The 24,350-nt window shown below is 41.2% G+C and overlaps 1 protein-coding gene across 2 annotated transcripts in view; it reads left to right on the forward strand.

The window, feature by feature from the left end:
• lyrm4 (LYR motif containing 4) overlaps positions 1-24,350 on the forward strand; it is a 218,872-nt gene that overhangs the window by 122,291 nt on the left and 72,231 nt on the right. Inside the window, exon 3 of one of the 2 annotated variants that reach the window (XM_068054483.1) lies at positions 8,210-9,357. The exons of the other annotated variant lie outside the window; for it this stretch is intronic. Within the exon in view, the coding sequence (XP_067910584.1) occupies positions 8,210-8,215 (6 nt within the window). The 3' untranslated portion in view covers positions 8,216-9,357. Of the gene's footprint in view, positions 1-8,209; positions 9,358-24,350 lie in introns of those variants that run through there. 2 annotated transcript variants of the gene reach the window in all.

Below are 24,350 nucleotides of genomic sequence, written 5' to 3' on the forward strand. Positions count from 1 at the left end.
ATTGCTCTGGCGAGAGTACAGAGGAGATTTACAAGAATGTTGCCAGGGCTTGAAGGTTGCAGCTATGAGAAAAGATTGTATCAGCTAGTGTTGTTTTCCTTAGAACAGAGGAGGCTGAGAGATGACTTAATTGAGGTGTACAAAATCATGAGGGGCCTAGATAGAGAGGAAGGGCCAGTTTCCCCTAGCAGAGAGGTCAATTACCAGGGAGAACAGAGTTAAGGTGATTGGTAGAAGGATTAGAGGGGACATGCAGAAAACCTTTTTTCATCCAGAGGGTGGTGGGTGTCTGAATTCACTGCCAAGAACAGTGCTGGAGGTAGAAACCCTCAACTCATTGAAAAGGTACCTGGACATGCAGCTGAAGTGCTGTAACCTGCAAGGCTACAGGCAAGGTGCTGGAAGGTGGGATTAGATTGGGCGGCTAGTTTTTTTGGTCGGCGCAGGCACAATGGGCTGAATGGCCTTCTTCTGTGCCGTAATTTTTCTATGGTTCTATTATGTGCTTAATTCTCTGAACGGACATCCTTCGGACTCAGAGGGACCAGTGTTATCCACTGAGCCGACGTTGACACCTTAATTGTTTAATTGATTTAGTAGAAATTGAAAAGTAAACAAGAAAAATTGAATTAATTTGGTATTATTTAAAGGGACATAAAGTATAATCATTTGAGAGATTAGGGAAGTTTAGGAAGATTACTTTCCTTAACCTCTATCCATGCTAACTGGGACAAAGTCCACAAATATCAGGGTTACCATACCAGAATCAGGGACTCTTTTTATCAGACCATAGAAATAACAGCTCAGAACAAGGTGATTAGGTCCATTGCGCTTGTACCAATGCTTATTCTTCCCATTTCTCTGCTCTTTCCCCATATCCGTACATATTTTTCAGATACTTATCCAGTGCCCTTTTACACAATGTTAATTGTTCCAGCCTCAAAATTTAAATTGGGATTAAGGATCTAATGTTCTAATACCCTTTGTAGAAGACAATATATAGTGATTAGGAACAGGAGCCCTGCCTGGAGTAAGTATACAAGATCAAAGACCTTTTGTTCCATCAAAAGTTTTTTTTGGCCTCTGTGTCTCACTGTTAGACTCAGCTGTCCCTGACAGTTTCTGTACTTTTTCCTCGCATATGTCCTACAAGTGAGGAGTTGAATAACATTGAGGTCCTGAGAAGGATCTTGTACTTAATGTCATAAATTCTGTAGCACAGTACTTCAAGTCTTTAAGACATAATTAATAAATTGATTTCTTTCCTACCCATTTTTTTTTTAAAGAAGCTGGAAGAGCAATGATGTGACGTGGCATCTGATGCAAAATCCAGTTCACTGCAGAAGCAACAATTTCCAATATACCTTTTTTCTAAAAGAGAAAAGGAACTAAGTGTATGATTTGATGTGAACTATTGATAATTTTTGGTTAAAATTCACATCAGTATGTTTTCAAACCCTAATAAAACCTTTGAAACAAATTTCATAAACCTAGTAAGAATGAACAACGTAATTCTTCAGACTTCAACACGGGGAACTCCCAATATCAGTATTTGATATTTAAGGAATAAGGAGTCATTAGGTAGCATTAGAGTGTAGCTGCATCATAAGCATTCAGAATTTTACCTGATGGGTTTAGAAAGGTTACGTTATGGTGGATGATAAGGAAAAAGATATTCTTGTGTGAGTATAACTAAATAGGCCATTGGTTACAAAGACAGAAGCAGCTCATGATCAGCTTTACAGTGCACATACAGAGGATATACCATTAAACCAGTGATTCTCAATTTGGGGTTTGTGGACCCCTGGAGGTCTGTAAGCCCATCTCCAAGCCCTGGAGAGATATCACCAGCGGTGCCTCTACAAGATCCTGCAAATTCAGTGGACGGGACAGGCGCCCCAATATCCGTGTCCTCTCTCAGGCCAACATCCCCAGTATCGAGACACTGTCATGGCTAGTCAGTTACGTTGGGCGAGCCACATCGTCCACATGCCTGATACAAGACTCCCAAAACAAACTTTCTACTTTGAGCTCCGTCATGACAAGAGGCTACCAGGAGGGCAGAGGAAACGCGACAGGAATGTCCTTAAAGCATCCCTGCAAAAATGTGACATCTCCACTAATTTGTGGGAATCTCTTGCCCGAGACTGCCCAAAATGGAGAAGAAGCATTCGCAAAGGTGTCAGTCAATTCGAACAACGTCAACAAGCCCAGGCAGCAACCAAGTGCAAACAGCAGAAGAAGCGTTCGCAAATTTGAGCATCCCATTCACTCGCCTCACCAAACACCACCTGCCCCATCTGGCAGAGTATGTGGATCCAGATTTGGACTATTCTGTCACCTATGGACCCACAAACCTGGAGTGGAAGAAAGTCATCCTTGTTCCCGAGAGACTGCCTAAGAAGAAGAAGATAGAGACTTTCCAGGAAGTCAATGAAATAATGTGAAAGTGCTTACAAAGACAGCCAGAGGCGGACTTAGTGTGAGCCGGGAGGTGGGAGTTGAGTGCGGCTGCCACATATATAGCCATAGTGGGCTGGCTCTCTCCTAGGAGGGCACCGTGCATATTGGATAATACAATCCTTGTACTGGTTAATGTGAGAGTACTTGGTACCCTTTATTGCCTCTGCTCGGTTGTTCAGCATAATTATTATGTTACTGGGCTCGTAATCCAGAGAAAATGAGTTCTATTCTCACCAGGCAGTTTGAGAATTTCAATTCTGTTTTTAGAAAGAAAAATCTTAAATTATAATGCTGGTATCAGTAAAAGTGACCTTGAAGCTGGTGGATTTTCATGTTTTAAAAAAAAAACTGGCTAACTAATGTTCTTTAGGGAAGGAAACCTTACCATCCTTACCTGGTCTTGTCTACATATGACTCCGGTTGCATTCCAAGGTAGTTAACTCTTCACTGCCCTCTGATATGGCCAAGAAAGCTACTCAGTTGTATCAACCTGCTTTAAGAAGAAGATCCACCGCATTGAGGGCAACTAGGGATGGGTAATAAATGTTGGCCTTCCAGTGACGCCCTCATCCCAAGAATGGATTTTTAAAACTCCCCTCATTTAGCACAGTCATACTTGTCCAACTATAGGTAAATTATCACCAACATTGCTTCCTGCCACCTTGCAGCCACTTCAGGAGTATCCTCAGAACCTAAGTACTGTCCTCCTTTATCTAGATTATGCCCCTCAGTTACATCATTCAGCTGTGCCACTGCATCACTTGGACCCATGATAATTTCTGCACTGTTACACTGCCTGTCTAACATCAAGTCATGGATGCATCAAAATTTATTCCAACTGGATATTGATCAGACTGAGCCATCCTTTTTGGCCCTTGGCATAATTTCCGCTGTTTTGCCACTGACTCCATTTCCTTCTCCTTGGCTGTTTGCCCATACTGATCCAGGCAGTGCAAAAACTCGCCATCCTGTTTGCTCAGCTTCAAACCCCACACCTTTTCCACCATCTACCCAGCTTACTTACAAATCTGCAACTTTTGCTCCTCTGTCCCTACTGCATCCCACTGTCACTAAAACTCTCATCCATGCTTTTGTCAATTTCTCCACCTTACTGGGCTTCTGTATCCCACCCTCCATAACTCCAACCTGTTCAAAATTCTCATCCATGTTGACTTGCATTGAATCCTTGACCCCATATGGATTACATTTATAAACCTGGGGATTGTCTTTCTTTGCCTCATCCTGTTTCCATCCAAAGGTTCACTTGATCTTATTTCTGCAGTCTTATATTCTTTCCCACAGCCTTTGGTTTTCCATTCTTACTCTTTTGTATATTGCATCCTCTTTTGCCCTGTGATTGGTCACAGAGCCTTTAGCCACCTTTGCTTATCAGGAGTGTCCTCCCTGAATCCTATTCCACGTCACTTCTCTCTCCATCTTTAAATTAAATCTCAAAACACTTTTCAACCAAGCTTTCAGTCACATCTTCTATCTCTCTGTGGCTCAGTATCACAGAATTGTTACGGTGCAGAAGGAGGCCATTCGGCCCATCGTGTCTGCAACAGCTCTCCGAAAGAGCAGTTCACTTAGTTCCATTTCCCCGCCTTCTCCTGCACAATCTTCCTTCTCATATAACATTCTAATGTCCTTTTGAATGCTTCAACTGAACCTGCTTCCACCACACTCTCAAGCCGTGCATTCCAGACCTTAACCACTCACTGCGTGAAAAGGTTTTTCCTCTGTGCATGCGCTGTGTTCCGCAGTGCCAGGACGGGTTGGCGCATGCGCAGATGATGTCATCCCATAATGCGGGCAGATGGGGGGATTTGGGCCGGAGTGAGCAGGGGAGAGAGGGTCTGGGGAGCGGGGAGAGAGCAGGGGTGGGGGGAGAGGGGGTCTGGGGAGCGCGGCCGAAGACCTTGCTGATGGCGGGTGCACTCTCCTCCTGCCCCACGCCGCCCGCTCACCCCCCCCCCCCCCCGGCCCGCTTGCTCACAGCATCTCCCCTCCCCCCACCACCGCTCGCACCACCCACTTGTCGCACCACCCACTTGTCACACCCCCGACCGCTGGATCACCCACCTGCCTGCTTGTTCACTGCCTGCCCACCCGCTCACTCCCTCCCTCCCTGGCCCGCTCGCTCCCCCCTCCCTCGCGGCCCGCTCCCACCCTCCCCTCCCCGGCTTGCTCCCACCCTCCCCTCCCCGGCTTGCTCCCACCCTCCCCTCCCCGGCTTGCTCCCACCCTCCCCTCCCCGGCTTGCTCCCACCCTCCCCTCCCCGGCTTGCTCCCACCCTCCCCTCCCCGGCTTGCTCCCACCCTCCCCTCCCCGGCCTGCTCGCTCCCTCCCCGGCCTGCTCGCTCCCTCCCCGGCCTGCTCGCTCCCTCCCCGGCCTGCTCGCTCCCTCCCCGGCCTGCTCGCTCCCTCCCCGGCCCGCTCGCTCCCTCCCCGGCCCGCTCGCTCCCTCCCCGCCCTCCATGGCCTGCTCCCTCCCTCTCCGCCCTTCCCGGCCCGCTCCCACCCTCTCCGCCCTTCCCGGCCCGCTCGCTGCCCCCCCCCCACCCCTCCTCCGGCCATTGTGTGCTGCCATGTGTTTAGGTTGCCATCATGAGATTATTTGAGCAGCACCGTCTTTAATCCTGGCAGCTGCCTGACATCGCAGACTGAGACGATTCAGTGGCATAGGCTGTATTTGCGCATGTGCCACTGTGGCGCACTCTAGTGGTGGCATTGTCAGCAAACACAGTCTTATTTTTATCTCTAAATATCCATCCATGAGAAGCTGACGCCACCGAGGCAGGGACGGGGTCAACTCTACATTGTGTGTTTGGATGGGGGGGGGTGGTGGAAGGGGGCAACTCTGCATTGTGTGTATGGATAATGGGGGAAAGGGGGCAATTCTGCATTTGGATACACTGTTTGCAGGGCTGGCAGCCTTTTAAAAATGGCGCCAGCACCTGCTCCTGCATCAAGTGACGCCGTTCATGGCATTGCCAATGCCACTCCTGCCACGTGATTGGGGACGCAGCTGCGTGGGTCACGTGCGGGACAGCTGCCGTGCTCCACGTCTGCAGAAGGAGGTGGGTCATTGGGGATTGTGTCAGCTAGTCATCATGGTGTCCTTGGGTTTTCCTGTTTGCCTTTGGAGGAATTTCTCAGAGTTTGTCCCGAAATTGACCTTGGATTTTTTTTCTCTCTTTCTGCTTCTCCCAGGAGATCTCATGATGCATATTCAAGAGGCCTAGGAAAGTAAGGGAATGGTGTATGGAAAGTACACTGTGTCTGGATGTGGCAGGCCTTTTCCTGTTCTTTTTTATTTGTTACCATGTTTTGCAAGATTTGGAATTTTAGAAATTCACGAAAGGAAATAGATCGCTATTTTGAAAGCAGTGCAATGGAAATGGAAAACTTTTAAACGAGTGCTTTTATGCTATGACTCAAAACAATTAGATTGAGATAAGAGAGAAACTAGAGGCGATATCAAGGCTGGTAAGTAGTGATGGCTGTTGATAAAGACTCAATATATAAAGACTCATTTAGAATGCAACTCAATAGGATCAGACGAATTCGTGTGTATAATAATCAGGATAAATGCTTGATCCTTTGAACAAGCATTAAAGACAGAAACTTCTGAGTTGGCAACATAAAGTAGAGCAGGTTTTTGGAGACGTTGACCCATATGAAATGTCTGGTGATACTAGTATTGGAAAATGCATAACATAAACTGCAACAATATGCTGTACACAGTTTTTTTTGTATAAAGAGGACAAAATAGATGTGATCAAGATGTCAATGGTATCCAAAATCAGTCATGAATAACCCTTGTTTTGGAGCAGCTGAATGGTCAGCATCTGAATATAAAAAGAAGAAATTTCAGTGAAATTGGAACAACTGCTTTAGACCTAGTCAATAAATAAATAAGGTGACTAATCCTACTATTCAGTTTACATGGTTTATTTCTAGAAAAGTAGTAGAAGGATAGCGAGAGCAAGAAGTGTCCCAGTTTGGAACAACAAGCATCTCATGATGGAGGGGTGCCATACACATGAAAATATTTTGGAAGCAAAAGGAATAAATCATTTTAAGATCTGATCATTGAGGTTAACTCAATATTTTGAATAACTAAGAAAGAAATGTATTCAGCAAAAGCAACCAATAAATTCTTGTAAGAAAGTGCCTGTCAGCAAGAATTGGTGAAAGCAGAAGTGACACTACTGTGTCGGGTAAATAAAGCCGTAAAAACAGTGTCAGCAATCTATTTTTATTTTGAGTTAAAATCGGGGAGATTCGCATGAAAAACCTGTAATGCATGAGAAAATAACTTGGCAAGTTGATTGGGATGAGTGGACAGAAATGTGGAAATTGGCACACAGTGGCCTGGATAATTGTAGTCCCGCTGCCAGGAGTGGCAGCGGGCGCCGAACATGGATGCCGTCCCGCACGTGACGCACATAGTGGGTGGCCACTTACCATAATGACGGTAGCTGCACCCCCCCAAATCACATGGTGGGGGGAGCATTGACAATGTCATGAACGGCGTCACCTGAGGCAGGAGCAGGTGCTAGTGCCATCTTTAAAAGGATGCCAGCCCTGCAAACAGTATATACAAATGCAGAATTGCCCCCTTTCCCCCCTTATCCATAAAATAATGCAGAGTTGCCCCCCTTCTCCTCCATCCATAAAATAATGCAGAGTTGCCCCCTTAACCTCCCCACCCCCTTTATCTATAACACAATGCAGAGTTGACCCCTACCCCGCCCCGGTGGCGCCAGCTTCTCATGGATGGGAAAGTGAAGGCCGCTTGTCGAGCTCAAGATTGGGAACTGATGGTAAGATCATGGCAAATTACATTCAAATGGATGCAAAGAGGTACTTGACATATTTAAAATAGGGTCCCACCGCAAAGCGACTGAGGTGCCGCCAGGGAGCTTTGCCGACCCTGGCAAGATCGGAACTTGCAATTCCGGGGTCGGGTTCTGTGGCGCCCGCTGCTACTCTGTTTTCTCACCCACCCCATCCCCCTGCCACGAAACCCGACTTCAGGAGGAGAGAAAGATTCGGCCCAACATGACTACAAGATTGAAACTTTTGCGATTAAATATGATTCAGAGAGCATATCTAACTCCAGAGACCTTATACATTGAAGGAATAATAAGTAATGCAAACTGTCAATAGAGGTGAAAATATAGGGACAGAGTTAGCTCATCTAGTGCTGCTTGGAGGCTTATAATTCTAAAATGAGGTAACGGGATGCATAGAGAAATGTGTCGAAGGGACCAAAGAATATATATTCTGGTTGTGAAAAAATCAGATGAGTCTAGCAAGTGCAGAGCCATTCTAGTGAGTCTTGGTAAGGCAAGTGTGAAATACTAAATATTATAAGTTATAATACTGGAAAAATATATTCTTAGATGCATCAAGATTGACTATAGCTGTTTTTTTAGTACTTAGGGAGAATAAATTTGGGCCCTGATGTGGAAGGTGGCAGAGCAAGGTAGATTGTTCATGAGGAACTGTGAACAATATGGTGCACAGGGACCCAGCCAGAAAGCCAATAATGATTATATTGTAGTTGAGGACAAGAAAGGGGCAATAGAAAGGGCTAAAATATCTAGTGGGAAAAGACGGCAATATATCTGATTAAGTAGGTTGAGCTATGTTAGAAAAAATCTTTTGTATTTTATTTTTTAAATGACTATGGACAAAAGAAAGTATAAATTTTTGTAATGAATTTTGTGCTCGCAGGTTTGAGGGAAATTAGTGCTTCGGATTGAAGGACTTCCCACGTGGCTATCTATCCTGATTCAGCATCAAGCATTCCCAAGTCAATTAAAGCTCGTTATAAAGTCGTGTCAGTTTTCCATTTTCTACACCAGCCATCCTGTGACTTTTGTGTGAGAATGTAAATTTAATGCCAAATTAAGGACAGTTTGGTTCTCTGGGCCCATTATTATTAGAAATTAGGTTAAGACCGAGGAACTGAATTGATTTCCAAATTAATTTCACACAATCAGCAAAGATGGCTTTCATCCCATTATTTAGGGATGATATGACCTCAGAACTGAAAGGCCAGAATCGAATGCAACAAGCACCCAATCCAATGAAAACAAGATCAATAACATTTTTAAAAACTGGGTGCATTGGGAATTTGAATCCTGAATGTTTATATTTTCACTTTGCTTAAAGGTTCTATGAGATATTTACCAGATTTCAGAAATAGCTCATCAGTGTGAACAAAGTTAAATAGTTTCACATTTTTCTATTTAAAATGTTGTATCACAGTGTACTGAATAATGTACCTTCATTTCAAATTGCAAATTAATCACATTTAAATAGGTTCTGCACCCAGTCTCTTAATTCAGTCAAGCCCACCAAAATGAATAACTGAAAAAAGAATAAAATGTTTGAGAATAAAATCTCCCTGTCTTATCTTTTGCAATGATAGCTGTTTCTGTTAAATGAATAACTTGAATTAATAAAATATTTAAATGAATTGCAAAATTAATTTGTGTGGTAATGCTTCCCCAAAGCTGATGTGTTGAGCCCTTTTTGCCAATCAATGTGTTAAGCACTTTCTACAAACATTTTTGTCTAGGCGTGAAAATTGCCTAGTAACCAATGAAGTGATGTTTGAATCTTTTTCAGCTCGTCAGGTGCTAGGGCTGAAGGACTTTTGGCAATCAATGTGACAAGTGCTTTTGTTTAGGTGTGAAAACCACCTGATTAGGTGCTAATGCTGAAGATAACAACCTTGTTTTAGTGATGTACAACTCTTTGGCAACAAACTGCCAGGAACTTGGGCAGAAACCACTTCCTGGTCGGCAGAGGGAGCTAGAATTTGGGTGGCAAGAGGTGGCCACTGGGATAGCTGTCTCTGGCAGTCAGATATGTGTTGAGGGTGGGCTCTGGACAAAATTGCAATCAGGGAAGTGGGGGTGGAGGGGAGGGAGGGAAGAAGCCTACTGTTTACATAGGACACAAAGGAGCACTTCAGGCCCATAACAAAACCCAAAAAGAAAATTAAGCTTTCCTGCCTAGGCCTCTTCTGAAATAAGAACAGAAATGCTGGAAATACTCAGCAGGTCATGCACCCTCTGTGGAGTGAGAAACTGAGTTAGCATTTCAGGTTGATGTCCTTTCTTCAGAACTGCTCCACTGACTCTCCTGCTTCTTAGGCTCTGACTGCTGTTCCTGGTAGGTTTGGCCTGGTGCGAAAAACCACAACTGCTCCCTCACTCAGGCTCCCAGTTAAAATAGCAAATTTCATCAGAACCAGGTCTGCCTATTTAAAGAGGACTCTGCCAGCTTGGGATTGGTGTCCTTGCCACCCACAAATTAAAATTGCAGACATTCAGTTTGAGGCAAAAAGGACTGGGTATGTCTCTGACTATTTTAACTGCCCCCCTGCTGCCTGGTTTCTGCCAGGCAGGGTGAGGGAATAATGAAAATGCTACCTGTAAAGCAGGTTCTTTCTCTTGCTGATAAGGTTAAAGTAATTTGCTGAATGTGCTGAAGATTTCCCGAATTGCCAGAGTAAAGTTGTTAAATAGTTTGGTGTACCAGAACCTTTTTATTAAAGATTTGTTGTACTGCACTGTAGTGTGTATGTTGTAACGAAGCAAATGTCATAAATGCACTTTGTTATCCTTAACAACTGTGTGGCCATTTTTACAGTACTATAATTGCAATCTAGTTTGCATTCATTCCATTGTTAGCTTATTGCTAAAGCTGATACAGCAGTTAAAACTGATAAAAGAATAGAACAATTAAATGAAGAAAATGACTTGGCAGAAGCATTATTCATTTAACAGTATTCCTCTCTACTCATTTTACAGTGGTACACATATTTACTCTAACTGGTTTATTCCAGATACCAGTCCAAGATCTGTACTATTCACATTTTCTCAATTCTCAAGATCGTTTCAAATACAATAAATCAGAAAGCAACGAAAAAGCAATGATATCAAGTCTGTTGCTTGCATATTTATTTGTGTAGACACATGAGTAGTAAGAATGCTAACACCAACCTTGTACCAGCCCATTTGTACTGACATAAAACACACAATCAGAAGAATAAGCTTTCATTCTTGGTTGGGGAAAGGAATTGGGCTGCTAAGTTCACTCTGGAGTGAATCCATTATAGATTCTCTGTAACCCAGCAGTCTGAACCATGTTTTAAATTTAAGATGCACACCATTATCCTACAACAAGCTATTTTAATAGTAGAATGCCCATCATTCTTTTAAGGCACAGTTGCCCATGTTGAAGCTCACCACAAGGAAAGGAAAAGAGACAAGTCAATTATTAACAGCTGCAGAATAGAATATATGTTTGGGAAGACCTGAAAGGAGGGGGAAAATTCAAAATTAAGGAAATGTAATATCCATATAAAGTAATCTTAATGAGCTATGCCAACAATTGGGAAAGATTTCCTCTGTAACTGCATGTAAGAAAATCATAAACCATTGATGAAGAACCTGTTTACACTTTCATTACACGTAATGCACGGAAAAAAAAATTCTGCCTATTTTCATACAAAAGGATTTATGTATAATGCATAACATTTAGTATAAAAACATTGTTATGCTTTATAAATATTTTGTTTCCCTAGGAAATCACATTTTATTCAGCATAAAGCATTATATAGATATGCAGAAGACTGTTGATTTCCTAAAGTGACTTTTGTCTAAAAATGTTTCGTAGTGCATATGAAATGCAGTAACAAAATTAATCAAGCGTTCCAAAGAATCTGAGGGAAGGGTAGCTGTTCTTTTAAGTCAGCCTTTCCCAGCCAATTATACGCTTGGGAAATTGTTCTGCATTGTTTCCTGCTGTTCTGCAGTTCACTGTGGTTTCAGAACCTGTCCCAACAGAGAAAAAAGGCAAGTAAATTGAATTTTGTTTTGATTAAAATGGGAAAACCATGACTGTGGAGTGGCAACATGAAATGTAACTTACTCCTCCAGAACAGGACACAATCTGTTGAATGAAACATTTACAACTTTGTAATTGCAGGGGAATATGGTGAGTCACGTGCCCTAATTGAATCTATATTGTTTTAAGAAATAACACAATAAGTGCTGGTATTATAGGTGATAACTTGGATAACGTGGAGTGATAACTTGATCTGTGAATTACCCAATTCCATTTTGTAGAACTGCAGTGAAATATCTCAGTTATTTTCTCAATATTGATTCTTATATTTAGTTAATTTCCATGTATCTCTGGTTTTGAGGGTAATCACTTGAGGGAAATAAACTTGCAGAGCTATGGGGATAGAGCTGGGAATGTGATTGACTGGACTGCTCTACAAAGAGTCAGAATGGACTCAATGGGCCGAATGGCCTCCTTCTGTACCATAATAACTGCTTCTCTATCATTTTACAATCTTCAGCTGATGGTTTTACCAGTATTAATTTTCCCATCTACTTTACCCATCATGGTTACTTACTCATTCAAATAATTTCTGTAAAACAGCAAACCAGCTGAACTGAAACCCACATTGTAGCTTAGCGTACAGCAGCAAAACTGTTTTAAATTATGTGTAGTTTTGGAATATTTTTCAACAAAATGTTATTTAGGTAATAAATAACTCTCTTCCCCCTTTCCTGGTATAGGCATGAACCATTAATATCAAGGTACCAATTATATGCTCCAAGGTGTTCTTCCAGTAATTTATCTTGGTGAAATATATTAGGATCAACAACTTGAAATTGAAAGTGTGCAGTGTTATTTATTAACCTTTTCAATTTTTTCTTAAGTATACCTGGTAACAGAGATTTTGAGCATTACTGAGTGTTGGTTGGGATTGATCAAGGCAAGTTGTACTGAAGTTCTTTTTTACAGGGTGGAATTTAGACAATTACAATAAATTTGGATGCTCATTTAATGTGATTACTGCCATTCCTAAGTTTTTATGTTATTGCTCCAAGGGCATGAAAATATAAAGATGGTATCAAGAAGAGAGAGAAAAAAAACAATCAATTCATCAATGCATTATTGAAACAAACATTCCATATGCAATTTACAAGAAGATGGACTATCTTATATTTAATATCCTGATTAAATTCTCCGAGAAAATGTGGACCTGCAATTTGTTCCTTGTGGCAGAAGTAAACTCCAAGATATCAATCTCATGTTACAAGTCAGATTTGCTCATTCACAGAACCTGTATTTACTTTCAGATAGTCTTCAATCAGCTGGGAACAGTTTTCTACTCAGGAGTTTTATCTTCTAAAAGTAATGTTATCTTCCCTAATCCCTTCCTGTATAAAGCCTGCCACAGTCTAACCCTTTGATTTTTTTCCCCCTGTTGTCAGCAAGTGCTACAGCTGTTGCCCTTTACACTAGGAAAAGTTCCATATTTCTTTACTTGAGCACCGTACTAGTTTGTTTGAGGTAAGCATACTATCAACCTGTACAACCTGAGTGAAATTGTTGGGCTGTTCCATTCCCAAGCGGTTGATCACTGGTTTGTGTCCACATACTTCAACACAGACCATGGATGTTCCAGTACCATATGGTGTTAGTTCACCTGTCTTGACATTTTATGGGGTAAAGGCCATGAATTTCTTCCTAAATATTTCCAAGGAGCACCTAAAGTTGAAGGGATATTTGTTGAAACTATGAAACTCTGTCTCTGTTGCGGTATCATCTGGCTGAATCTTCCAGGCCACACAGAGTTAGAATTAGCACTGGGATGTCCTTGGAAAAAGGCTATTTTGTCTCCCCCAAATTAGATCCTTTGTGATGTTAGCAGCCGTTAAAGATTTGATGTCCCAGTTAGCTGTTCTGTTCTTACCTATAGAATACCTGTATTTGGCAATTTGTAGGTTTATTGTGTTCAATATTCATTATTTATTTCCATTGCATAGGAATTGCTTTATTGCTTTGGCAATCCTTGAAGTGCTTTCTGCCTTAATATAGAAGCAAAATATTGCAGATGCTGGAAATCTGAAATAAAAACAGGAAGTGCTGGAAATATGGGCAGGTCTAGTAGCATCTGTGGAGAGAGAAACAGAGTTGACATTTTGAGTCGGATATAACTCTTCAGAACGCCTTTCTGCCTTTTGCCGCACATGCCTCAATCATTATTTTCTTTTCATGCGTTTTCTTGCTTTTCGCCATTCCTAAACTTTCAGTTCATTGCTCAGTCCAGAATCTATTGGAAGTGATTGCCTCCATGTGCTTGCTCAAATTTGCCTTTGTACTATATCATATTTTATATAGCACCTTAGCAGAAGGAGACAGAGAGTAGGGATAATGGGCAGGTACTCTAATTAGCAGGATGTCACTCCTGGTGTCCCATGTGGATCTGTTTTGGGGCCTCAACTATTCATGGTGTTCATTAACAATTTAGATGATGGGATAGAAAACTACATATCCAAATTGGCCGATAGCACAAAGGTCGGCAGTATTGTAAGCAATGTAGATGAAAGCATGAAATTATACAGAGATATTCATAGATTAAGTGATGGGCAAAAATAATGCAAATAGATTTTAATGTGGGCAAATGTGAGGTCATGCATTTTGGACCTAAAAAGGATAGAACAGAGTACTTTCTGAATGGTGAAAAGCTTGAAACAGTGGAGGTCCACTGAGACTTAAGGGTCCAGGTACACTGGACTTTAAAATGCCATGAATAGGTACGGAAAATAATCAAAAAGGCTACTGGAATGCTGATCTTTCTAACCAGAGGACTAGTTAGACTCTGGTTAGACCACGCCTGAAGTACTATGAGCAGTTCTGGACACGACACTTAGGAAGGTCTATTGGGATTGGAGGTAGTACAGTGTATATTTACTAGAATGACACCTAGACTCCAAGGGTTAAGCCACAAGGAAAGATTAAACAAACTAGGGTTGTATTCCTTGGCATTTAGAAAGTTAAGGGTTCATTTGATCAAAATATTCAAGATATTAAGGGGAACTGATGGAGTAGATTGGGAAAAACTATTTCGGCTCGTTGGAGAGTTAGCACTAGAGGGGCACAGTCAAAAAATTAGAGCCCGACCTTTCAAGGGTGAAACACTTCTTCATGCAAAGGGTGGTAGAAGTTTAGAACTCTCGTCTGCAAACAGAAATTGATGCTAGATCAGTTGTTAACTTTAAAACTGGGATTGATAGATTGTTATTAGCTGAAGATATTGGGGGATACGGAATAAAGGCAGATATATGGAGCTAGGTTGCAAATCAACCATGATTTTGTGGAATGGCGGAGCAGCCTAAGGGGCTAAATGGCCTACTCCTGTTCCTATGTTTGAACATTTTGGTCAAGGATATGCTGGTCATGATTTGGAAACTCCTGAGTTGGTTTTCTCTGTCATTCCCAAAGTGAACGATCTCCTAAGCAGTTGCAGTGATATTCAAAGGATCCTGTTTTTTTTAACCCCATCAAATTTCTCTCCTCCCTACTTCCCTGAAAGCATTCAGCACATTGCACAAATAGCCATCAAGTGTGAGTCCTGCTGTGGCAGCAAATTACTCGAATCTTGAGGATGTCATAGACAAGCCTGATCTAGTCTTCATCTGGGGTCCATGTATGTGCATATGCTGCAAGGGTCACTGCAATCATGAGTAGGAACTGTTAATTGTATATCAGTTGTGTTTAATTATATACAGATGGAGGGCATTAATTGAGGTTTCACTTGAACACATATAAAGAGACACTTACTGAAACTGTGGTGTGGTTTAGTTGGCAGGTATATGTTCATATTGTTTCACTCTGTAAATACGTGTAAGACTGAGTAACTATTGGCTCCAGTATCATCCTTCACTAACTGACTAAGGATGTGATTGCACTGGAAAGGGTGCAGAGGAGATTCACCAGGATGTTGCCTGGGCTGGAGCATTTCAGCTATGAAGAGAGACTGGATAGGCTAGGGTTGTTTTCCTTAGAACAGAGAAGGCTGAGGGGGGACTTGATTGAGGTATACAAAATTATGAGGGGCATAGATAGGAAGAAACTTTTTCCCTTTAGTGGAGGTGTCAATAACCAGGGGGCATAGATTTAAGGTAAAGGGCAGGAGGTTTAGAGAAGATTTGAGGAAAGAAAATTTCACTCAGAGGGTGGTCGGAATCTGGAACACACTGCCTGAAGGGATGGTAGAGGCAGGAACCCTCACAACATTTAAGAAGTATCTAGATGAGCACTTGAAATGCCATAGCATACAAGGCTACGGGCCAAGTGCTGGAAAATGGGATTCGAATAGATAGGTGCTTGATGGCCGGCATAGACACGATGGGCCGAAGGGCCCACTTCTGTATAACTCTGTGACTTTACGGAATAGAACAGGAACCCTGACCACATTTCTCCTACCTAACACAAGAGTGCTCGTGTCAATTGAATTGCCCCTACCACTATACTGGCTAAAATCAGTTCACTCAGAATAACAACAACAGCTTGCAATTGTGTAGCAACTAAAACTTAATAAAAAATCACAAGGTACTTCATGTAGGAGGAAACGGGCCTAGTAATGCTGGATTTAAAGACTGAATGAATAGCCAAAAACTTAGATTTTGAGGAGGTAGTGAGGGACATAAATCTGGGTGTTTGGCACAGCTACTCACTGAATAAATTTGCTAAACCATTGCAAACAAGTGAACCTTTTTTTTTATTTTCCTTTTACAAATCCCTCAGAGATATTCCAAGTTGGACTATGTATGCAAAAGCCTCTGTACAGGAAAGAAAATCTAAATCCTGTGAGAGGCTCCCAAGAAATTGAACATAGATAGGATGTTGTACTTCTGTAGCATTTTGCAAATAAAAATGTATGTATATTTGAGGCAGAAAGTAAACTTATCAAACAAGAAGCACAGGCTCAATGTATTGCCAAGGTGGCCCACACCTCAGTGAGTGACAGTGTTTCTTGTGATGGATAATACTTTATGGGCTATGGTGCTGTACTTTAGGTTTGTGAGCTGTTGTTGCACAGAACATTCTGTCCAGTAAGCAAATGCCTTGCATCCTCTTGAGGATTTTCAAGCAAAGCTATGAACACTGCATTGTAAACAAAACCTGATTTTTGTCAGACAGCCTGAAAGATGATGGAATGTTTTTTTTCTTTAAAAAAAAAAGCACCAGTAAAAGTAAAAGCCATCCCAGGAGTCACTCTGAAGGAACAGACCATTAACCCTCATGCGAAAGGAAAATAAATACTGTTTTCAAGGATCAGAGTGACTAATATGCTGAAGTTTATGTGACTTAGAAAGGAAAAATGCTGACTACTGCTGAACTCCATGCTGGAAGTCATCATTCCCCCTTGCCCAATGCCACTTTTGGCTCCTCAGCAGTGATTATCAGTAAGGATAACTTTCTGGCATCTTTTACAAGAATGAGACATTGTGGTCTCAAATGGAGGTAAGTAAAATGGCATAAAAGCATCATTAGTTGAGAAGAGTTACTTCTTGCCAGTGAACTATTGCAGTATAAATAATTTATTAAAAATAAAAAAATAATATTCCTTTAAACCATTGAGGAAAGCCCTCCTAAAGCATCAACAGATTACCTGTTTTTAATTGAAAAATTTCCCTGCAACACCTAAACCAATGGTTTGGTTTATTCAGTGAGTAGTTGTGCCATACACCCAGATTTATGTCCCTCACTACCTCCTCGAAATCTAAGTTTTTGGCTATTCATTTGGTCTTAAATGTAGCATTACTCGGTCTGTTTCCTCCTATATGAAGTACCTTACGACTTTTTATTAAGTTTTAGTTGCTACAACAGCTACAAGCTGTTGCTGTTATTCTTAGTGAACTGATTTTAGCCAGTATAATGGTAGGGGCAATTCAATTGGCCTGAGCACGCCTGTGTTAGGTATATAAAACCTTCTATGCAAAAGCAAAATACTGCAGATGCTGAAAATCTGAAACAAAAGCAGCAAATGCTGGAAATACTCAGGAGGTCTGGCAGTATGTGTAGATTGAGATTGGGGCAGATCAGCCATGATCTTATTGAATGGCGGGGCAAGCTTGAGGGGCTGAATGGCCTACTCCTGCTCCTATTTCTTATGTTCTTAGAGCTAAACTTTCAGGCCAACTACTGGGACCCAATTCTGACAAAAGGAAATATGAATTCTGTTTTACTCTCCACTGATGCTACCTGACCTGCTGAGTAATCCAGCTTTTCTGTTTTAATATAAAATCTTCTATAAATGGCTCATAGGTTGCCCCTTGACTTTTCCTATCACATCCACACTTTACAACCAAAATTGAATTTCATCATCAAATATACAAGTAGCTTTTAGGCCAAATCAAGAGCAATCTTTTCTTTAAAAAAAAAAAATCACTTAAAATCTTTGGAGTAATTGAAGATGTCATTGAACTAAGTAATAGTTGGGAGTAAAGAACAATAGAACCAACCTATAAGCTGTCTGAGAGCAGACCTCGCATTGTCAAGTTTAGTTGAAGGGATTTGGTTTGTACTTCAATGTGCAGCGAAAAATCTCCAAGTTTTTTCCTATTGAGAAATTGGAGACAAGCCTTCTGTATTTTTATTATAGCGTAGCGAAGGAGGGGGGAGGAGTGAAGAGACAATAGACTAAAATTTCAGTGATACTGCGCCTGGTTTTCAAGGAGAAAATAGGTGATTAAGCAGCCAATATGGTGGCTAGGAGGACGAGCACTCATTACCCAACCGCCATATTGATCAAAGTGGAAAAAGAGACATCCAGGGCCCCTGGCTGAGAGAGGTGTTAGACACTTTACATATGCAAATAGGGATCTAACAACTGTTTGAGGCCTATATAAAAAAAAAATTAGTTTGCTCTAAACGTACATGGTGCTAGGACAGCTGTATTCGAGAAATCGGGGTCTCTATGCAGCCGAACCAGCAGTCCTTCAAGGGACCACCAGAAAGATGTTCTTTTAAAAATACTTACTTGAATGTGGAGCCAAGCAGAGCAGAGTGCTCCTCCTGGATCCACAGCAGTGCCAAAGACCCTTGTCATCAGCCGTATGGCCCCTCTCTCTCTCCTGATCTCTTTCCCCCCCCCCCCCCCCCGATCACTTCACTCCCTCTCACAGGATGTGCCAGAGGGTGACTGTCAACGACACAGTGGCCAAAAATTGAAATCCTCTTCCCTGTAAACTGCAAGTGGCTGGTCTCATAAATGAGATCTGAGGCCTGGGGCCTATCTGTTCTGGCACAGGGATGATTCCTAGTTACAAATCGGTTTCTAGGCCCATGTTTTTATTGTGGTGTGGAAGCATACTACAGTGTTTAGTATGTTACATTTATAACCTGGCGACCAGGGACTTGAATAGCAACTTGAAATTAATTCTCCAGAATAATTGAGCAGTAGTGTGGTTATTGTATTGGCTTGACCATGATGCAAGTTCTTTCTATCGTCAAGGATTAGGTGTGTTTTGTAATGTGGAAAATAGCTAGGCTATTGTATCACTTTGTAGACGAGAGCCAGGACAGATGTCCAACATAATAATAAAAGCAAAATACTGCGGATGCTGGAAATCTGAAACAAAAACAAGAAATGCCGGATTCACTCAGCAGGTCTGGCAGCCAGACCAGACCTGCTGAGTGAATCCGGCATTTCTTGTTTTTGTTTCAGATGTCCAACATGATGTCCTGAGTTGCTTTATGTGGCTGAGAATCACAGGCATTCTTCTTGAGCTACAAAAAGGACTAATGGCGCTGCCATTTTTTTAAGGTTTACAGCTTTTTGGGACCAAGTGGAAGCAATTGTTGAGAGCTTTTTTAAAAGTATCAATTAGGCCTGACAGCTATTCTGATATCCCGCCCACAGCCAAAAAGCTGTTACGCTTTTGAACTGAGAAGAACCATACCTCTCTGATAGGTCTACACAGTTCAACTATCAGTCAAATACCATGCTGTAGTCCTTGCTGGTCTGGCGATATAAGTCCTGGAAAATGCAGTGCCAATTTTTGCTCTACTTTGGTATACGTCTAAATGTATACATCTAATTGTATGTGGAGATTGAAGAAGTAAGGAAGAAAGTTTTCTCCGTTTTTAACCTTCAACCTGCCCTTTGTTTCTCTCTCTGACCTGACATGGCTTATAGCAATGTACTACTTTAATACATTGTCTTTCTGTGGTGGTGTTACTTATGTTTGCAATACACTAGCACTGGGTAAGGCCTTGTATGCAGGAAAAGTGGGGGAAGGTGATCTGACTTTTTAAAATTTAAGTATTCCTAATTGTTTGTCCCTGCATGGTGATATAAATACATGAAGGTTGAACTTCATTCAAAGAATGAGGAAGGAACTGTTCAGTGAAATAGTGCATTAAGGTTATTGAAATTCTGATTGTGTAGCCTAAAACCATATGAATCAAAAGCCCAGCTTCCACTCCTAGTTTATGCTAAGTTAGTTGATCTCAAGCACTTGTGGTACTACAGTAAATGCAAAATACTGCAGATGCTGGAAATCTGAAATAAAAACAAGAAATGCTGGAAATACTCAGCAGGTCTGGCAGCATCTGTGGACAGAGAAGCAGAGTTAACGTTTCAGGTCTGTGACCTTTCATCAGAACTTCCTGTTTTTACTTGTGGTACTCAGTTGGGAGAGGGAAAATTAGCCAGATTTCTGTGCCTGATCATAATCCAGTGATTTCTGTGCACTCTGTCTCGGCTCAGATGTGAAATCAAGCTTTGGAGAGTTGTTGGTGTTTGTGAAATTACTACAGCAGTACTGTTACACTGTCAAGAGAACTGACGGATGATCCTATCTAAGGTAAATAATTTAATATAGGTGTGGGCTTGGCTGAACATTAATGTTTATATGTTGTAAATCTATATTCATGACTTTTGTCTTCACATACTAAGAAAAAACAGGGCAGACCATTTAGCCTTATAATGGTGGCAGATAGAAGTGATATTTTTAAAATTCTTCTGCTTGTTTACTCAACTCTTTAGGAATCTTGATTCCTTTCTGAAAACCGTATTTAGAAACATGACACTTTTAACTTGTTTGCTTGTGAATATAGCAGCATTTAATGTGCGATCTTGCCCATTGCCACATTCTAAGTATACACAAAGTACCTGTAAATGTATATAAAGATGATCATCAGTGGTAAAGTGTAATTTTAATGCAATCAACACCCCCTGATTTTCTCAATTTTACTGTTGCAATTTGTAGTTTTTAAACACATGACTCTTGATTTAACATGTAGGTTTACCAAAAAATATTCTACTTTCATTAGGATTTCTATAAACCATAGCCCAAAATAACCAAATCACAATTTTTATGTCTTGCCTCATTTAATCTTTCTTCAGTAATTAAATATTATAATCACTTCATCCACTATTGGCTGCATAAATATTAGCCTGGAGTTACTTGCCGCTCTCTAAGCTTAGCATAGCAGCCAAAAACATGGCTTCCTAAGGGAAAAGCACTTTTGAGATTACTCATACAGTAGGGATATCCAAAATAGAACAGCTATGCCACTGCTTTGTATATTGTACCAGACAGAAACATTTTCACTCACACATTTCAGCCTAAAAATTAGTTGCCCTTCACAAAGCGAGATGAATTTCCTGTGGTAGACTTAGGTTGCAGTTCTGTTATTAGAACAATTTGCATTTATATAGTGCCTTTAACATAGTAAGACAACCCAATGCACTTCACAGGAGCGTTATCCATAAAATGTGACAAGGAGCCAAATAAGGAGATATTAGGACAGGTGATCAGAAGTTTGATTAGAGGTAGATGTCAAGGTGCATCTTAAAGGAGGAAACAGAGGTAGAGACGCAGAGAGATTTAGGGCCCAGGCAACTGAAGGAATAGCTACCGATGTTGGAGCAATGAATATCAGGGATGCCCAAGAGGCTAGTATGGTAGAAGTGCAGAGATTTTAGGCTTGAGGAGGTGACAGAAATAGGAGGTGTGAGGCCATGGATGGTGAAAAAAGGATGAAAATTTTAAAAGAGAGGTGTTGTTACACTGGAAACAAATGTAGGTGAGCGAGCACAGGGGTGAATGGGACTTGCTGTAAGTTGGGATACTGACATCAATTTGGCCAGTACACTGACCTCAGTCTTTGGGGAGAGCCAACTGTGTAACAGCCCCGGCAAACAAATTTTTCTGCAGCACCTGTGGAAGAGCCTGTCACTCTAGAATTGGCCTTTATAGCCACTCCAGGCGCTGCTCCACACACCACTGACCACCTCCAGGCGCTTACCCATTGTCTATCGAGTTAAGGAGGCCAAAGAAGTCTTTCCTAAACTATTCAGTTGAAATAACAGGTCCACGTAAACACAGTCTGATCCCTTTATTATTTTATAAACCCCGATCAAATTGACCCGGCATCTACATTTCTCTAAAGCATACAGACCCAGCTCATTGAGCCTATCTGGGTAACTAAGGTATTTGATGTGGGAATGAATGCATTCTAGCAGGGCTTGGATAGTGCAATGGGTTACCATACTGTCATTTCAGTTCTGTCACTTTGATTTGAATCCCTCTATAATTATGTGATAATTCTCCTCCAATGAGGCAGTAATAACTGCCCATTCTATTATACCTGCAACGTAGTTTTTGCTTCAACGCAATACTTGAATTTTAGCACATCTGCAGCTAAATCCGCATCAGTTTCAGATTTGAATTGAGGTTTGAGATTGACTTAACAGGCAATTGGGATAATGGCCATTCGTTCTCCTCATCAGCTCGCAAAAGTATGCAAGTATAAACAGGAACATTTCACGAGCCAACGAGAATGCTGGAATGCACGTCACCCAATTAATCCATCCAGTGTAGTTACCAAACTGGGGATGAAGACAGTTTTCTAAACTGGGCAATGTTAGTGTAAACCTGTAACAGCTTGTAACCTGAGAGACTTAAGATCACTGAAGATGGGGATAAGATGGAAATCCAAATCATGCGTAATCAGTTCATTATGAAACTTTCAGTAAATGGATCAGTATAAATATGTACAACTGAATCTATTACATAGGTATTAATTGTACCTAATAGCTAAATGGCAAGCAATTTACTAGAAAGGTATGACACTTCACATTGGAGCTCATTTAGTTTGAATCATAGGGAGTCCATGTACTGGCTCCCCATGGTCACATTGCTAAAACCATCTTACTTATATCAACAACGGAGTTATAGACCCATGAAAAGTGCAAACAGCCTTGACAGAAATAACTGAAAATGTAGACAGAAGGCAGAGGATATAACTGCACAATGTATGTAATATCTGTAACCGGAAGAGCAATAATTTATGTTGTAACTCAATTTATTACTTTATTTTATTGTATCAGTGAACTGTTATTTTTTCTGTTTACATATTCTCATTGTTGCATTAGCTTCAACAACAATTGAGTAGTACTGATTGCTATGCTCACTTGCAATTTTTTAAAGAATGTTGCCATCTTGTTTGAAGTATTGTCAGCTATTTAATTTACAAAATGAAACAGCAAGTAAATTATCCTAATGCATTATGTAATTTAAATGTCTCTAGCCATTATGAAAATGGCTTGCTTTTGTTTTCCCTTCCACAAAAAATTTTACGCTTTTTTCCCCCCATGTGATAATACCCTGTGTCAGGTGTGGCTCAGTTGGTAGCACTCTCGCCTCTGAGACAGAAGGTTGTGGTTTCAAGTCCCACTCTAGGACTTGAACGCAACAATCTAGGCTGATGCTCCAGCGCACTACTGCTGCATGGTCAAAGGTGTGCTGTCCTTTGAATGAGACGTTAAACCGAGACCCTATCTGCCCTCTCAGGTGGACGTAAAACATCCCACAGCACTATTTTGAAGAAATATCCCTGGTGTCGTGGCCAATATTTGTCTCCCAATTAACATCACAAAAACAGATTATCTGGACATTGCCACATTGCTCTTTGTGGAAGCTTGCTGTGCGCAAATTGGCTGTTGTGTTTCCTACATTACCACAGTGACTGCAGTGTAAAGTGTTTTGTGACATCTGGTGGTCATGAAAGGTGCTCTATAAATGCAAGTTTTTTCTTCCCAAAATCTAAAGGTTGAGATGGAATGTGTTGATAGTGGTCAAGAGCCCTGAGTCAATGAGTTCATATTTAATCAATGTTCATTTTAAAGTGTAGGCAACATTTGAATCAGCTTTACAAAGATTGCAGCCTGTGCTTATTGGGTTACTTGGCAATGGTTAATAGTGTGTTCTGATACTACTCTCAAATTCTACTCACGAAAGCCCATTGCCTGTGAATTGTATGGGGCGTCTTGAAACGGTATTGGAGGCATTCCAGTTTTTGGGTAGAACACAAAATCGTACTTTCTGAAGAACCTATAGTTTGCTACAGTAAGCTACATTTAGATTTTTATTTTCTCATTTCTCTGAGAGATATATGTGGACAAGTGTGGACTAATTAAAGAAAACCAATACGTATTTGTTACTGGTGAATCATGTTTAGTAACTTGATTGTTTTTTTTGATGAGTTAACAGAGAATTGGCGGGTAATGTGGTTGATGTGGTGTATATGGACTTCCAAAAGGCGTTTGATATAGTGCCACATAATAGGCTTGCCAGCAAAGTTGAAGCCCATGGAATAAAAGGGACAGTGGCAACATGGATACAAAATTGCCCACTTGACAGGAAATGGAGAGTAGTGGTGAAAAGGTCTTTTTCAGACTGGAGGAAGGTGTTCCTCAGGAGTCAGTACTAGGAACACTGCTTTTCTTGATATATATTAATGACTTGGACTAGGATGTACAAGCACAATTTCAAAATTTGCAGATGGCGTCAAACTTAGATGTATAATGAACTGTGAGGAGAATAATGTTAGAGTGAGAAGAAGGTGTTCCTCAGGAGTCAGAAGAGGAAATGGACAGGCTGGTGGAATGGCATGACATGAAATTTAATGCAGAGAAGTGCAAAGTGATATATTTTAGCAGGAAGAATGAGGAGAGGCAATTGCATTGAAGGGTACAATT

This window comes from Heterodontus francisci, chromosome 2, assembly GCF_036365525.1.
Source record: "Heterodontus francisci isolate sHetFra1 chromosome 2, sHetFra1.hap1, whole genome shotgun sequence".
In the NCBI taxonomy this organism is placed as follows: Eukaryota; Metazoa; Chordata; class Chondrichthyes; order Heterodontiformes; family Heterodontidae; genus Heterodontus; species Heterodontus francisci.